This window comes from Tachypleus tridentatus, chromosome 6, assembly GCF_004210375.1.
Source record: "Tachypleus tridentatus isolate NWPU-2018 chromosome 6, ASM421037v1, whole genome shotgun sequence".
NCBI classification, from domain to species: Eukaryota; Metazoa; Arthropoda; class Merostomata; order Xiphosura; family Limulidae; genus Tachypleus; species Tachypleus tridentatus.
The window spans coordinates 114735642-114752729 of NC_134830.1; the positions used below are offsets into that span (position 1 = coordinate 114735642).

At 29.0% G+C, this 17088-nt stretch overlaps 1 protein-coding gene across 3 annotated transcripts in view; it reads left to right on the forward strand.

The window, feature by feature from the left end:
* Window positions 1-13072, forward strand: part of fab1 (1-phosphatidylinositol 3-phosphate 5-kinase fab1) — an 84657-nt gene extending 71585 nt beyond the window's left edge. For 2 of the 3 annotated variants that reach the window (XM_076507118.1, XM_076507119.1), the window contains exons 31-39: window positions 2884-2994; window positions 4242-4387; window positions 6147-6286; window positions 7134-7225; window positions 8549-8821; window positions 9960-10063; window positions 11474-11699; window positions 11858-12019; window positions 12711-13072. In XM_076507118.1, coding sequence (XP_076363233.1) covers window positions 2884-2994; window positions 4242-4387; window positions 6147-6286; window positions 7134-7225; window positions 8549-8821; window positions 9960-10063; window positions 11474-11699; window positions 11858-12019; window positions 12711-12907 — 1451 coding nt within the window. In that variant the 3' untranslated portion in view covers window positions 12908-13072. The remainder of the gene's footprint in view (window positions 1-2883; window positions 2995-4241; window positions 4388-6146; window positions 6287-7133; window positions 7226-8548; window positions 8822-9959; window positions 10064-11473; window positions 11700-11857; window positions 12020-12710) is intronic. The other variant, XM_076507120.1, reaches the window with a different exon arrangement.
* The last annotated feature ends 4016 nt before the right edge of the window (window positions 13073-17088 follow it).

The window sequence follows — 17088 nt, forward strand, 5'->3', positions numbered from 1 at the left end:
TGTAAATTTTTAGGGCTTATTTTTTCAGTTGGTTAAACATAAAATTCAGTTAGCAGAACAATAGTAATGATAGAAATAATCTTTATATTCTTCACAAATGGTATTAGGCAAGAAAGAAAAAGTAATGTTTGATGTATACATGTTCAAGTCTCCTGGTATCATATAGTGTGTGTGTGTGTGTGTGTGTGTGTTGTTAAATGGTCTTATTTCTCTATAAAGCACAAGGAAGGAAGGAACATTAGTAGTGTTACATGTTCAAATATCCTGAAATCATATTGTTTGTGTGTATGTTACTAAATATATTTTCCTTTTGTATAGTGTGTAGAAAAGAATGTGATACCTGTCTGTTCCAGTTTCCTTAAGTCATAAATTGTGTGGTATTAAATATTATAAGTAGCTCTTGTCTCTATAGTAGAAGAAAAGAGTTTTGATTGTGATACCTGTCTGTTCAAGCTTCCTGTAGTCATAAAATGTGTATGTATCACTGAATATTACAAGATAGCTTTTGTATCTATAGTGCAAAAATAAAGAACTAATTTTATACCTGTTTGAGTCTCCTAGAGTGATAAAGTATGAGTGTTATTATATCTTTCTTGTCTTACGGCCCATCATAGCCAGGTGGTTAGGGCACTCGACAGGTTCAAATCCCCATCACACCAAACATATTTGCCCTTTCATTCGTGAGGGTGTTTTATAACATGATCATCAATCCCACTATTTGTTGGTAAAAGAATAGCCCAAGAGTTGGCTGTAGTTGAAGATGACAAGCTGTCTTTCCTCTAGCCTTATACTGCTAAATTAGATAGATAGCTTCTGTATAGTTTTGCGTGAAATTCAAACAAACAAATTCTTGTCTGTGTAGTAAAAGAAAGGAGTTTTGATTGTGGTACATGCTCCAGCCTCCTGGAGTTGTAACATGTGCATTAGGAAAGATATTTTTGTCTCTGCAGTGCTTCATCTGTCCTTTTAAGAGTACACTTACCTATAGGAACAGAATCCTAAATGTTTAAAATAGTTATAGATTATAAAGAAGCTTATATGTAAACTACATAGAATAGGGTTATGGCATTTAATCTGCAACTTTTTGCAATATTTTATCAAATTTATTTTTAGGATTTGCACCTTTGTTTTTTACCGATTTGTCCTTACCAGTCTACTTAGACTAATTGTTTTAAGATAATAACAAGAAGAGTACTTGACCCTTTGAAAAATGTGGGAAAGTTCATGATTCTTCTTAAATTATAAATATAGTTAACATATTAGTAAAGCAAATTAGTTACATCTGCACTTTCCAGATTGGAAATGTGTACAATTATCACTTTTGCTGATTAAATTATTATTAAGGATTAGCATAAGTTAGGAACAATGGTTATAGTTTAATGATAAAATAAAACTAATGGGACAAAGTACAAAATAAAACCTGAGTGGTTGGACACATTTTGACTATTTCACAAACAAAGCTTAGCTATTATGCAAATAAACATCTTTCGTAACATGGTTTGGGCATATTGTTGTCAAGACTGGCCAAAAACAACTAGATATTATTAGAAAAACTTAATTTCTTTGTTATAGCTTTTTAGAAAAATTACACTGTACTTGCTACAGTTGTATTTAAAAACAGTGATACGTATGTTCTAATATTATCTGAACTCTAGAAATATTAATTCATTAATTACTGAGACCTTGACCTTTTAAAATAGCTGTTGTTGTTTTCAAATAGGGTCCATCTCAGATGTTCTATCCTATAAAGTAAACTAAAACTATTAATTATATAAAATAAAATTAGTGTAAAGCCAGTTCTTATTCATACTGTTATCAAGCTTTCTCCAACTTGTTTAAGTTAAGTGAGAAAATCTTTATTCATAGTGCAGTAAGTCATAAAATGGTTATATCCTTTGTACTTTCTAATCTGAGTTGTATATATTTTTTGTAATTGTATTTCAATATATTTTGTAGTTTCCATAAGTAGGATGTGTTATTTAATGCTTCAAGTCTTATGGTTGAATGCTCTTGCATGAAGCTTGAGCTATCTTTGTTTTGGTGTTCTTATAATATGGCTAATAAAAATGGTTTTGCTTAAGTTAGTAGTAGAATTTATTTTCAAAATTTTTGTCTTAAATTACAGGACAGTTAAAAATGTTTTTTAAACTATTTTTGTTCAATTTAAACTTTAATTCAACACGTTTAGACATTGAACTTAGTACTTCTGACTGATTAAATGAAAATAGACATTGAAATTATTTCTCTGGATTCATTAAATGACAAGATCTCTTTATAAAAATAGACATTGAAGTTAATTCTCCAGATTGATGAAATGATAAAATCTGTTTATAAAAATAGGCACTTAAGTTAGTTCTCCAGATTGGTTGAATGATAAGATTGTTTATAAAAACAGGCATTAAAGTTAATTCTGCAGATTGGTTAAATAAAATCTATTTATAAAAATAGGCACTGAGGTTAATTCTGCAGATTGGTTAAATAAGATCTATTTATAAAAATAGGCACTGAAGTTAGCTCTGCAGATTGGTTAAATAAAATCTATATATAAACAGACTTTGAAAGTAGTATTCCAGATTGATTAAATGATAAGATATATTTGTAAACATAGTAGGTTCTCGTATACTCTATTTTTCTGGTGATTTAAAACTTTCAGGTTTGTAGTTGATGAGTGTTTTTTTTATTAAAATTAAAATATTTTAAACCTGAAATGTGAATCAAAAATGTTTTCATTTTATTTTTGAATCCATTGTTTTGTTTTTGTGAGACAGCAGTATATTGTGGATATGTTGACCATAGAAATATATAACTCGTCTCACAAATGTGTGTTGGAATGCATTGTGTTTTGTTATTAATTTAAAACTTTGTTTTTTCATTGTTTAATAGAAGAAGATAATTTGAAATCATCGCCAGTAAGAGGTCATGAAAGGTCAAAGTCTGATGGAACTGAAAAATTTACCGATAGCGTGGTGACTAAAAGTAGTACTAAGAATGGAGGCAAGTTTTTCATGTGTATTTTCTTTTTTGATGCATTCAAGTTCAATAAGCTTTGTAAATATTGCCTATTATTAATTGTTTTAAAGCTTATTTACTGAACAGTATTTGATCCTCACATGTGTAAAAAAAAAAAACATTTTACTTCTGCTACTCAAGGTGAATGGAAGTTGTTTTCATTCTTTTTTTTGTGTGTGTGTGTGTTTTTCAGCAAGATTTTTCAAACAACTAATTGATTTGGACAAAAGTCGATATGTACTTGGAATATGACCCAACATATAAGTATTTAGTTTTTGCATGGCTGAGGTCATTGGAAGGTCACAAAAATAAAAAATACTTAGCATGGGGACCATTTTTTTTACACTATGGACATAGAGACTTAACACATTCTCTTATTTGCTGTGCCTTTTGCCTATGATTGCAGTTTTATCTATTCAAAGCTCATCAGAGCAGCTTTTGTTAGCAAGTCAAAGAAATATACTAAGACCTTTAATAATGGTCATGTGCATATGATATTTATGGGGTTTTTAGCCCTCTTTTTAACTCCCCATACAGTAACATATTAATTTATGTATATAAATAATATTGCACTTTACCTAATTTATTATTTGATACCATATGGTGGATCAGTTTTTAAATGTTATATTATGGATATTATGAATAATTAGTTTCCAGTTATTGATAGTTTCCAATTGATCACGCAGTTGATCAATTCAGTTAGTAAGTTGAAGTTTCTACATGAACTCAGGGATGGTCAACTGCGTAAAACGTGTATTGAGTTTGGCTGTATAATATGTTATAACAATAAAATTTATACCATATTTCCTAATTGGGGAAATCAGTATGATGAAGAGTTATTAGTTAAACTAAATTGAACTGAAAAAGTTAAATGACGTAATGATTTGTTCATTTTTTGGATTTGTTTGCTATAAAGGCAAATTTTTTTTTTTTGTTGGTTTAACAAGTTCTACATTTTTATTTTTATACCTGTGCATCTTCATACATATAAAATCTATAAATTGTAATAAATATGAAACTGGAGATGTTTGCATCAAATATTTTTCCAACTTTAAAAGGCTATATTTTGTTTCCTTTGATATCAAAATACTAAAAAGGAAAACCTACCAGTAAATCATTTTACAGAGCATAATGTAATGTTTAATTGTAAGTTTTCATGTTTGCTGTTTAACTTTTCCATGAAGTTAAAATATTTTTTACTTATTAAATTAAATTAACATAAATATGAATAGATGAGGATTCCGGAAGTCTACGTCCAGAAAAGAAGGAGCGGACAGTGAAGACGATCCTTAGTCAATGGCTTTCCAGTCCTGGTGCAGCATTAATTCAGAGCCCATTTCCCCCTTCAGAACATTACTTGACCACTTGTTCAGGAAAGGTATGTGTACATCAGAATTCTATGGCTTCAGTTTATGTTATTTTTTTATGTTTATGGTAAATACTTTAATACCACCAGATTTTGAAGGTTTATAATTATACTATTGCTGTTCATGCTTTTAATGAAGCATGTAATCTGAGACTATTCTGAAACTATAGTTAGATATCTGTCTGAAACTATGTTATTTAGGCTTGTTACAAACTTCAAATGCATTTTTATCAATCAAAACATTAAAAAAGAAAACAGAATTATGATTAAATATTAAAGTTCTTTAGTTTCAGTTTTGTTCAAATTTTATTATTCATATATTGTTCTGATTCTGTTGTCTTGAAATTGAAAGAAGTGTATATAAATTTTGAAGATCAATTTAAAAAAAAATTTTTTTAGTCTAGTTCTTTATAAAATTTATTCATTTTTAACATTTCACTAAGTTAAGTCATCAGGTAAACAGGTCACAACAGAATGTTGCAAAAGTCTACATTTACAACAAAAAATGTCAGCTTGTAGGGAATTGCTGAAAAACATTCCAGCTAACAAATAATGAATAAATAAAGATCTTTATCAACCAATTGAAAGAAACTCTCATTTTTTATAATTGAAGTATTACTGATTTTAATATCAAAAATATAAATACATTTTCTCAGAATAAAGTAGTAAAAAACACTTTGTTTTTGGTTGACAAAATGTTGGTTGACACTTGGTCAAAGCTTTCTTTCATTACCTTGATTTTTTAACAGAGCTATAATCTTTTCTAATTTTAAAATACTGATGTTTTCAGTCATGCTAGCATTTCCTGGAATGTTTAAAAATGATGGAGTGATGGCATTTGTGATTGGTTGAGATTCCTCCTTCCTCTTTTTAAAGAGCATTGCAGTTTGTACATTTAACTTGTATGTGAATAGGGCTGTGATCATACATCTTTGGCATGAAAGAAAAGTTTTATATTTCAAAGTTATATTCTTTTATCAACTACTTAGAAAACCTAGGAAAATGGTAGGACTATAAAATAAAGTTTCTAAAATAATTTGTTTTCTTTTTATGAACTAATAAAGGAATAATAATAAACATTTAGAATGATTTTCAAATAATAATTGTTTAAGTGCATAAGATTTTCAAGGAACTTGTGTTTTTTCTCTTCTAGACTACTTTCTGTGCCAAAAAGGAAGTTTGTATTCTGCAAAAGGGTTTTAATAGTATAAAATGTTAGGTTGTTATAATTGGTAGATGACCAAGGAAAATAAAGGAAAAGAATGTTTACCTTTTGTAGTTAACATGGATAAAAGAAGTGGAAGAGAACCATTTCTTTGTTGTATTTAGTGAATTGAACTGTAGAAAAAAATTAGTTTATAGCTACAAAAAGGTCCTTTTTATTGTAGCTGGAATGAGCAACAGTATGAATATGAAAATAGGGTAAAATTTTCTTTTTCTTTAACTTACCCACTTTTGTCTTATTTCTCTATAGGGATTAACTTTTTATATAATTTAGATCTTTGTGTCAAATTCACATAACTTACCCCTTTATTTTAACTTAGCAGTTTTTCCATGTAAAATGTTTTGACCAGATTTATTAATGGAGTTTTTAATGTATCATCTAGCTACACTAGAAAGCTCTCTTATGTTGCCACACAGTATACTTGTTAACACGTCAGAAAGGTGTGTTTTGTTATTCAAGTAGAATCAAAGGGCAACCTATAACTAGAATGATTCAAGCAGTGAATAAAATGATGTTTATCTTTTTTTTTTAACATTCTTCTACAAGATACCCATAATTGTTTATGACCAAGATGTCGGTTCCATTATTGCCTTTACCCTTTCCTCACATGAATATGAAAAGCAACTACAGGAAGTCAAGATGAATATTTCTGTTGGTAATACTTCACGAGATTCTCACCCATCAAGGTAAAAGTTAGTGGTGTACAAGTTTCTTTTAGATTCTTAAAAGAAAAAAGTTTAAAAATGTGATAACAGTAACAAGGAAGAAAGAAGAATTCTTGACGTAAATAAATTGCTGTTTTTTATATTTTTAATAAGTATAAATCAATAACAGAAAATTTTATTAGTATTTAGTATTGTTCTTATTAGTTACCATGTATTTACCCCTGTAGCAGCTGCGTTGTGCCTCACTGCTGAAAATCCTGCTGTTTAGTGCATAAAAACCTTTTTCCTTTCCAATGATAGGTTGGATCAGAAAGTGATTCTTAACTGTAACTTGTAATATTAATATTTTTCATTCAGTTGCTTCATCAAAGAGAACACATAAAAATAAATTATATAAGTAACTTGCATATATGATGACGAACTAGATGTATATTTTCATATAAGAAAATAATATTATAAGATAGTTTAAAAAAACATTCATCCCAGCCTTTGAGTTTTGAGGAATTGGTTTGAAAACATAGGTATTTCTTCTTGTTTTAAGTATTTTTATGCATACAAAAAAGTTATGCCCAAGTAAATAGTTATATCTCCTAAGGAGATATAAGAATAAGTGAATTTTGTATATCATGAATTTAAACTAATCTTAACCACCCACAGTGGTAAACAGCTATAGCTGTAAAGGGGAGTAGTATTGATAAACATATTATATACATCATATGTATGGAAGTAGAATTGTTGTTCTTAATATAAGGTTGATTTAGAAAGTTTTTCTATCCCAAGTTTTCTGAAGGTTTGTAAGTGCATCAGTCACAGATTTCATAAATGGAAAATAATGTCCTTCATTTTTTCTCACATTTGTTCCACATAGCCCAACACTTAGAAAACACCAGCAGAATAAAGACAGTGAAGGTAGTTCTGCTTCTTTAGACCAAACTGTAACAGTTGCAGACACATCTCCTGGTAAGAGAAAAGATTACAACTGAAATTAAAAAAACATATACTTTCAGTATTGACAGCTTTTTTTATGTATTATTTATAGTCAGTTTAGTTCTCACAATATTTAGTAGGCACTATTTATATGCATCAATTCTACTTCTTCATGTAATTTTAATTTACAGTGGGATTAAATGTGTTACTGTTTCCTGCTTATTTTCTTAGTCTTTTACCATCCATGAGTGTTAAACTTCTGGTTCCTAAATGATAAATTTCTTTCATTAACACTCATGACCCGTAAGTCACAAAACTTCATGTCACATCTGTAGATGTATTAGTACTTGTGCCATTAAATTCAATGTAGAATAAAGTAGATTGCATCAACAAAATTTTCATGTGACTGTAGTTACTTTCAAACTTTATATAATTTTTGAGGGTTTAGCAGAGAATAGTGTTTTTGTACAAGTTAGAGATAATAATTTTAGATGATACTAAAACAATCAACTTATTAATTCTAAGTGTAAAAATGAAATACCCATAGTCTTAGTCTTTAGTTATATTCTAGTTTTATTATCAGGCCTTGTATATTTAGTACATCCTACATGCTTTCCTAACTTTTAATGGAGTTCTAAGCAGAATTATATTGTAAAACCTTTCAAGTTAAAGACTCTCAGATTTCATATTGTATATGGGATTAACATAGAATTTGCATAAAATGTTAACATTTATAATTTTTTCTTTATGAAAATATTTTTTTTGTCTTACAATCTTCCAAATTTGTGCCATGCAATTTTTTTATTTTCTCCTGAATTCATTTAGCTAGCCTCCACATGCTCCTTTCATCCAACTCAGATTAATGATAAATATTTACAGCATGTCTTCTTTTATTCCTGTCTTCTGTTATTGTTTGTTTAGTTTGTTGTTTATACATCAGTGTTCCACAATAAGAGATGAAAAGTACATTTAATGAGCCTTACTTGCAACCAGGAGTGAAATTAATGGAGTCTTATGAAACATTTAATGATGTAATTTAATTAAAGTGAAGAATACACGTGTTAGCATTTAACTGATATTTTGTATTGGTTTTGGTTTTTTCAATATATTCAAATGTTCTATTAAGTTATGTACTACTACACAGTCAAAATTATCTAAAAATTTGACATTTCATGTACAAAAACAAGGGTGTAGTCTGTTTTATTTTCATGATGCTTTGAAGAAATGTATTTGATTTTACCAGAAATGAAGATTCTTTTCCTTACACATGAAATTGTTAAGAGTAACTACAGAATCAGAAGCTATGAACTAATGTTCTTTGCCATTTAATTTAATGAGAAACTTCATTTGTTCCAGTGGACTTTTCAGATATTACTCTGTGCAACAGTCAAGAAGTTGAGAAATCCAGTGGAAAGGTAGGAAGTAAAGGACCAAACCCACACATTGAGGTCCAGTTTAGTGATGCTACCACTCGTTTCTACTGTCGGGTGTATTTTGCTGAACAGTTTCGAAAGCTACGGCGGCTGATATTTCCTGATGGTGAAGAGTGTTATGTAAGATCACTAGCTCGATGTGTGCAGTGGGTTGCTCGAGGTGGAAAGTCTGGGTCTTCATTCTCCAAAACACATGGTCAGTGTGCTTACGTTCTTCTAAGAAGATCATCTTGTATCAGATAACCGTAACTTATAGTTTGTTTCTCATAATAATAAACCATTAAGTGATACTTAAATCACACATATCACCTGTTATAATAGGTGAATCTTGTGTCCAAACATTATTAGAACATTTAATCTTCCACTTAAATGTAACATATTCATTTATGGGCAAACAAAACATTTCCAATTAATTGATCATTTATTAAATATTGTTAGACTACCTGAAGAACTTTTCAAAATAATGTTATTAAACACTAGTTACTAATATCTATTCAGTAAAAAACTGTACCCCAAAATATTTTGGAGGCTGATACTTTCCTCCATCAGTAAGTTCATATGTAACATCACATGATCATTGGTTTGTATCAGAGTTTTCCAACATTTTCTACTTCACAGACCATTTAATTATATGGCACAGTAATAAAGGCCGCTATATGCAGAATATGACTCATTGGTTTAAGACAGTTAGTTGTTTCAATCTGTGGTGACCCATAAGTGCACATCTCACAGTCCAACAGTTGAGAATGATGTTTTTAAATACACAAGCACAAAGACTACTTATTATTTTATAGTCTGTAAATATTTGTGCACATAAAGAATATTGATAGGACTTTGATTTAAAATGTCTGCAAATGTTTGAATGTTTCAGGTTTAAGTAGAGTCTAAAGATTGCTTTAATTCAGTCTGTTCTAGCATTTTCAAGCTATGCCAGTCAATTTAATAGTCAGTCAGTACTAAATGTTTTTGTAACTGTGCACTTTAAAATACTTCCACTTTTAAGATGTTTTTTTATGTTTATCCAGTTTAATCCCAACCTGTCAGAAGTTAGACTTGTGTGTAATGCTGGACTATCTTTACAAGATGGCCACTTGGAGCATAGTTTTACACTATAGATTTTAGTTACCAGTTTTTAATATAAGTGGGAAAAAAATAAGAATTAAACAGCTCCATAAAATAATTATGCACAAATTAAAATATTTACTTAACATAAAATGAAGCATCCTTGCAATGATGATGTATTAATTTGCATTTAGCTCATTATTTTTAGTATGTCTACATGTCAAAAATGTAAAAACATTAAAATTAACTTTTCTTTATTTCTTTCCTGTTAGATGACAGGTTTGTTCTGAAACAAATGTCAAGGTTTGAAGTGCAGTCGTTTCTCGATTTTGCTCCACGTTATTTCCAGTACATAACCAAGGCTTGCAGTGAACAAGTGAGTTGGTAGTTTATATAAAGAGACGAGTGTCCAAATATTCTATCTCAGTGAATAAAGAGTTACAATTGTCATTGTTATTCATAACAGATAAAACTCCTTTTCTTTTCTAATGTTGACCTAATGAGTATAGAAAATACTGGACTTGCAGTATCTAATTTAGAGAAACAAAGCTTTTAATTCACGTTGAAAAATATTGGTGAATTTTCAGCCAAAATGTAAATAAAAATTCCTTGTTAAAAGCTACAATATTATAATGTGAATACTAATTACAGTATAATTTCACATTTATAAAAAAATAAAATTTTTTACACTAGTTTCTAGGTTTTTTTGTTCATTTACACTGAAGTTTAAATTGTATTCTTTCAATAACAATGGTGTTTGAAGTTGAGCTTAAGTGACACACTACATATATAGAATGTCAACTTGTTGTGTATTTGTTATGATACAGAAGGAAAACTGCTGTTGTTTTATAATTTAGAGTGGATACTCTTATGTAGTTTTCTTTCAAGGATTATTATTCAAGTGCTTTATGCTTGTAATAGATTTTACTCATAACATATGATACTTGGAAGTAATTTTCTAAAATCTTTTTTTGACATTTTTACATTGGTGTTTACTTGACAAAAGTTAAATTTGTAAGGCATTCTTTCTATTTTTCTGATTTAACTGGTAACATGTCAAATGTCAAGCAACATGTGTAATCCTAAGATAATGTGTAGAAGTTATTTGCACTTGTCAAATGTATCTCTCCACTACTTCATATTATATTTATGACCTTACAATGAAATCTCTTCATTAGTTCATGCTGTATTCCTGACTGTACATCTAAACCTCTCCATTGCTTCATACTGTATTACTGACTTTACAGTTGAGCTATTCTATAATGATTTACAATTAAACCACCAATTGTTGTTGTTTTTTTAACGAGCAGTTCTTTATCTTCTCATTATTCACTTCTTGCTGATGGTCACAGCTACTTATGTTCGTAGCAAAGGAAAAATACCTTACAGTATTAACATGTTTAGAACCTAGGATAAAAAGAGGATACACCAACTATATAGCCTTATCATACTTAAAATGTCTTGAATTGTTAGACTGCAAAAAATTTTTTACAGTTGAAATATCACTAAAGATTATTCAGTCATTTTTGTGTTTCTTGTAGCAATGTTAGAAACTGCTATACTAGATACTAGTAATGCTTATGGTAAGTTATTGAGCTTGAATTATGACACTATAAGAGGAATGTAGCTACAGTATACATGTGTATTAATGTTTATTCATTTTTCCCAGCAATGATAATTGAACTATATTTTCTAATTACTTTATACTGTAACTAGAATTTCCCTGTCATAGTACTTGCATTTCTTGTTGTGTTAAAATCTGTTTATTTCTTTACCAAACAACCAGAAACCAACAGTTTTAGCCAAGATAGTAGGTGCATATAAGATCGTTTACAAGAACTCATCTACTAACACTGCAGCTAAGCTTGACCTTCTTGTAATGGAGAACCTATTCTATGGGAGAACAGTTAGTCAGAAATTTGATTTGAAAGGTTCAGTTCGAAACAGGATGGTGAACACTACTAGTCAACAGGAAGAAGACTTAGTACTTCTTGATGAAAACCTCTTAAAAAGTGAGTTGTATGATATACATTATTATGTCACACCTGTTTGTTTCAAATGTTGTTAGGAACATCTGCAGTATTATGCAGTTAATGTGATGTTTAACACAAACATTTAAGGTTATGGTCAAATAGTGTTGGTTGATTCATGTTCTCATGGCTGTTTTTAGTGTTATGTGATAACCCATTCAACATTCGTCCTCACTCCAAAACTGTGCTAACACTAGCGATTGACAACGATGCTCATTTTCTGGCAAGTCATTCTGTGATGGATTACTCGCTTCTTGTTGGTCTGGATGATGAAAAAAAAGAAATGGTAGTAGGAATAATTGGTAAGTAATTTCATATATGCATGTATCAAAATTTTAAATTGTCCTGTATGTTTTTAGTATTAGTATTAGCATTAATATGAATGCTTTGTGAAACTTGATCATACAAGAACACCTTGTGTAACAAGCTCAAATGAGTTCTTGTTTTTAATAGAAAGAACGTAAGTTTTGAGTTGAAGTGGTTCTTGAATTATAATAGAAAGTCATCTTAAATTCAAAATATTCAGATAATAGCTCATCCTTCTGTGTTCCTGTTATAATCTCTTAAAGACAAGGTTTTTCTGTTGTAGATCCAGATAATAAATCATCTTTCAATAGTAGTATCTCAACAGACTTTTGTCTTCCATTATAATCTCTGACAGAAATAAAAGTTTCTTCCCTGTTGCAAAGATAAACGTTTCTTTGTTTAGTTTCTGACAGGAATACACTTTTCTGTAGGCTCTAATAGAAATGATGTTTCTGTCACATTTGTGTTTTAATATTAGAAAATAACAGAAATTTGTTTTCTTTTTATTATATGGGTTTTAAATAGTGTGTCTAGTATGTACCCTTACTTCTTGCAAATCAGTATACTCTGAGATGGAAATATTTTGTAGAGATGATAACATGTTTCATATTTTGAGAGCTCTACCCTTTTTAATTGTGTGTTAGGCCTGTTAAAAGTTGTAATTAGACCTTGACTCTACTCATACAGATTACATTCGAACTTTCACCTGGGACAAAAAAATTGAAATGGTAGTCAAGTCTACGGGCATTCTTGGTGGTCACGGAAAACTTCCCACTGTAGTGTCACCTGAATTATATCGAATGAGATTTTGTGAAGCTATGGATGGGTACTTCCTGTGGGTTCCGGATCGGTGGAGTGGTCTTGGTAGAGGTGTGGATTGTTGATCAGCATTTATGGCACAAGGAACTGAAGATCCAACACTTTAATGTATCCCTCAACTGTAGCTATTATTAGGAAATGTTAATCATATTTCTTTATCTTAGCCTTGTGGTGTATGAAATTATAACTTACAAATAATTTTCTGCTTCATTTTATTTTGGAAAAGCATAAACCCATAAATATTATAACATTACAACTTAAAAAGTTATAGTTGAAGTAAAGTTTCTAAAAGTTTCTTCTCAAATACAAGTTTATATGTAATTTCTATATCTGTTTTATTTCTTAGTGTTCACATATCAATTGATTTACACCAGTTTCAGCTGATTTATTTATTGTCTTGTTTTTTAACCTCATTTACTTGTTGGTTTTTTTCTATTTCACTTCAGAAAAAAGTTTAAAAACCTTGGAAATGTAATGTTAGCAGTGTAAGAAAATATGTAGTGTAATATTGTTTATTATTTATTGTAGAGGCTATGTAATGAAATATGAAAAATTTATTATGATATTATTGTATGTTAAAATAATAGCTTTATAAGTTGTGCAATTTTCATTCATCAGTTGTAAGTACAGTAACATGTATTTAGAACAAACACTGTTTTATCAAAAAAAACACTTTGTAAAGTGTAGCCTTGCACTGTTCTTCACACTTTTTTAAAAGGAAGGTAGAAAAGAATATTAAAGAGAAAAATATTTTCTGGTCGATATTATCTTCAACTTTTTATAAACATATTTTTTTGCTACCTGTGTTTGATATGTTTATTAGTTTATCAATATTAAACATATAGTATCTATTACACATTTAAAAGAAACCTCGGAGTATCATTTGAACATTTGATATGTGCAAGTATACAAGTTTTTGGTTTTTTGCTTCTGGAAAAGATAATGTTATGAAATGTAATTTTCAAGTGTCAAAAACTCGTTAAAGAAAATAATTATTTGTGCTTGAAATTTTAGTTTAATGCACTTTTAAATTGAGTATATTAAGTGTTCCCTGTTGAAAGCTAGTAGTTTAAACTGAAAAGCATCTGGAGATTAACTTTGTCAGAACTTTTTTGTTTAAATATTCCCAAATAACTTTTGTATATTAAAAAATTAAGGTGAAGCCCAGTCTGTCATTCAGTTTGTGACCCATCACCAAGTTACAAGTTTGGGAATTACACCAATCATCAGTAACCCCTGGGCAAGAGAAAATCAAAATAGTCAGATGAGGAGGCTTCATATAGCATGGGCGTGTGTATTTTATATTTATGGTGTGTGAGGGTGTCTTTTACTCGCATCACAATCCTATATTTATATAAGAATTTTAAGAAAATTCAACACTGAGCCTCCTAAGATATTCTTCTGAATTATTTAGCCAATGAGTTAAGTGCTAAAAACAGGTTTAGCTTTAAATTTGTTTTAGTAATTTTAACACTTTGTCTGAATTGATAAGAATAAATTAGTAGCATCAATGCTTTATATTCTTGAAAATCTCTTATAAATATGGGATCACTGCGAGTTAACTATATCTCAGTATTTGAAAATCAGGCTTAAAGCTGATTAATAACGTTATGGCATTGACCTGCTTCAGATCCATTACTTGTCAAGTATGTACTAAAAGTTTTGTATTGTAAAACAATGATAAGTTTTTAAAAAGGAGAGTAATTGTTTTAGTAGATCAATCCAAGAACCATACCTCCTATGTAGTGGAATAATTTCAACAGCTATGAATGTTTTGTGGTCCTAAGAATAATTGACATCAATGACAAAGATCACTGAAGAGTCAAATTCCTTTCTTGAAGTGTTTTGACACTGCTGAATTAAACTAAACTTTGTTTGGAGTCATAATTTTGTATAAAAATCAAGAGTTTTGTATACATTCAGTAATCCAAGTCATTGAGAATCAAATTATTATTTCTTCCTTATCATATGATCATGATATTGAAATGTGTTTTAATTAAATAGGTATCTTATTTCAAGTACTGTTATGCTTACCAAACATTTTTTTATATTATTATTATTATTATTATTATTAAGGAAAGATTACTAGATAATTTACAATGACACTTTTATAAAAGTTGTGTAATTGTTTTTCACAAAGTATCCTGAATTTGCGAACTGAGAACTTCATAATTGTTTCTAAAATAAACCTTGAAATAAATTAAAGTATATTTATTTTATTATTTTAAACTTTTACTAGTCAAGCTGTAAGTGGTAAAAAATAGGCTGAGTTTTTTTCAGTATTGCTCATCACTTTTGGTTACTTTTCTCAGACACACGTGTAGGTCTCTGTAACATTTTTCTTCAAGTCGGGCTGGTTTTAGTTTGTTCACAATTTTTTGTCCCTTTGTAATTCTTTCAGACATCTTGAACAAACTGACTCGTCTTATAAAATTGGCATGACTTCTGAGTTTGTGGGGTTTGTTTTTTTTTCATATCACAATCAATTTCCACACCATTATTACAATACTAAATATGGGTAAAAGAAAACAGGAATGTTTTAAACCTGGAATAAACAGGAAGATTTTTTTCTGCAAAGCTATAGAAATAAATTAATTTCAGGCACGTTAGTATTTTGCAGAAAGAAACAAAAATTACATTTATAAACATTTACCACAAACTTGTGAACATAGTATTGACGTTAATTTTCAAACAGGTTTATTATTTCTTACATACAAAAACATTTTGTTACTAAAAAAATATTCGAGAGAATCATTACATATACAAAAATTATCTAAAAATGAAAGTGATGTAGTGTCTTGTATTTATACTCACTGACAAAGTTTTCATACAATTGTTTTTTTTTCAAATTGACACATTTGAAATATCTGTGTTAATTATTTATTGTTTAGGAAGCATTCATAGGTACCTTCTTAAAGCTTATGAGTTTTGTACAACTGAAAAATATGTTGAACAATTAATCTGTATTTATATCTGTACTTGTATCATGTTTTTTTCTTTAAATGTGTACATGTAAATTTATAACTGATCAATTAGTGTTCAGCATATTTAATGTAACAAAAAGAATCAAGAAATTGAAACAACATACTTCTCTCTCCACTTCAATACCTTTATCTGCCATGAATATCACAAAGACATTAGTATTCTTCAAGCTGACCTTTAAACACATAACTTGAATAAGATAGACAGAAGAATACATTAATTTTTACATGTCACATCCTTAAGCTTCCATCTCTCTAAAATGGGTGTTTGTTACGAAGGGGCATTTTCTGTGTAGAAGGCAAGTTATTTCTTGTTATTAACCTTAAACTTTTTGTTATAAAGAAAACAATCTACTTTTAAAGTATGTTAAACTGACAGTGTATTTTAGAGTGAGATATTATTTAGACTAAACACTTTGTAATAAACCTTCAACTTTCACTTAACTCCTAATATTATAATTTGTTACATTCCAAGTAAATTATTGTCTTAACTGTGAAGTGGCTGTACTAGTCTTTTTTAAATTACACTAAAATATTAATTTCTCTGCATTATTTAATTGTTCTAATAAAACAATATATTTCAATAAGTTTTTTTCTTCTAAGAAACTTGCCAATATATCATTCCTTAAAATTTTATGGAAAAAAATTGAGAAGTAAATATTTTATGAAAAATAGTAAAGATTAATTAGTCTTTGTTTTCAGTCTTGATGTCATTTTGTAATTTATCATTCTGTATAGTGTACAGTATTTTCCTTTACAAATAATGGCATCTTTAAGCAAAAGTGAAGGTGTTCAAAATTTACCTTGAGGTATCTTTAATTATCAGTAACTAGTTCTGTAGAATTTGAAGTTTATTTATTATTTGAAAACCAATGTATACTTTTCCTGCAACATATAACTAGTTTTAATTATTAGTGCGAGTGTCTTATCACATACTTTATAATTATTCCATTCTGTTTTTCAAAGTAGTTACAATATTGTTATAAGACTTAATTTTTCAGTAATTTGTTTTTTCCATGAATGGCAGTGGTCTATGTAACATTTAGTACACACAGAGTGTAATATTTAATATGTTCTTGAAGTTATCAAACGTTAAAACATCATAGCACTGTAGAACAATAAGTGCAAATTTAAAACTGTAAAATGTCCTCTAGTATTCTTTAGAATCAAATTCTCTAAAAAAAATGTATTCAAGTTACAAAAATATTTGTGAAATTTGGAGTTTACAAGTATTTTTATAGTATAAAATAAAACCTTGGTGGTGT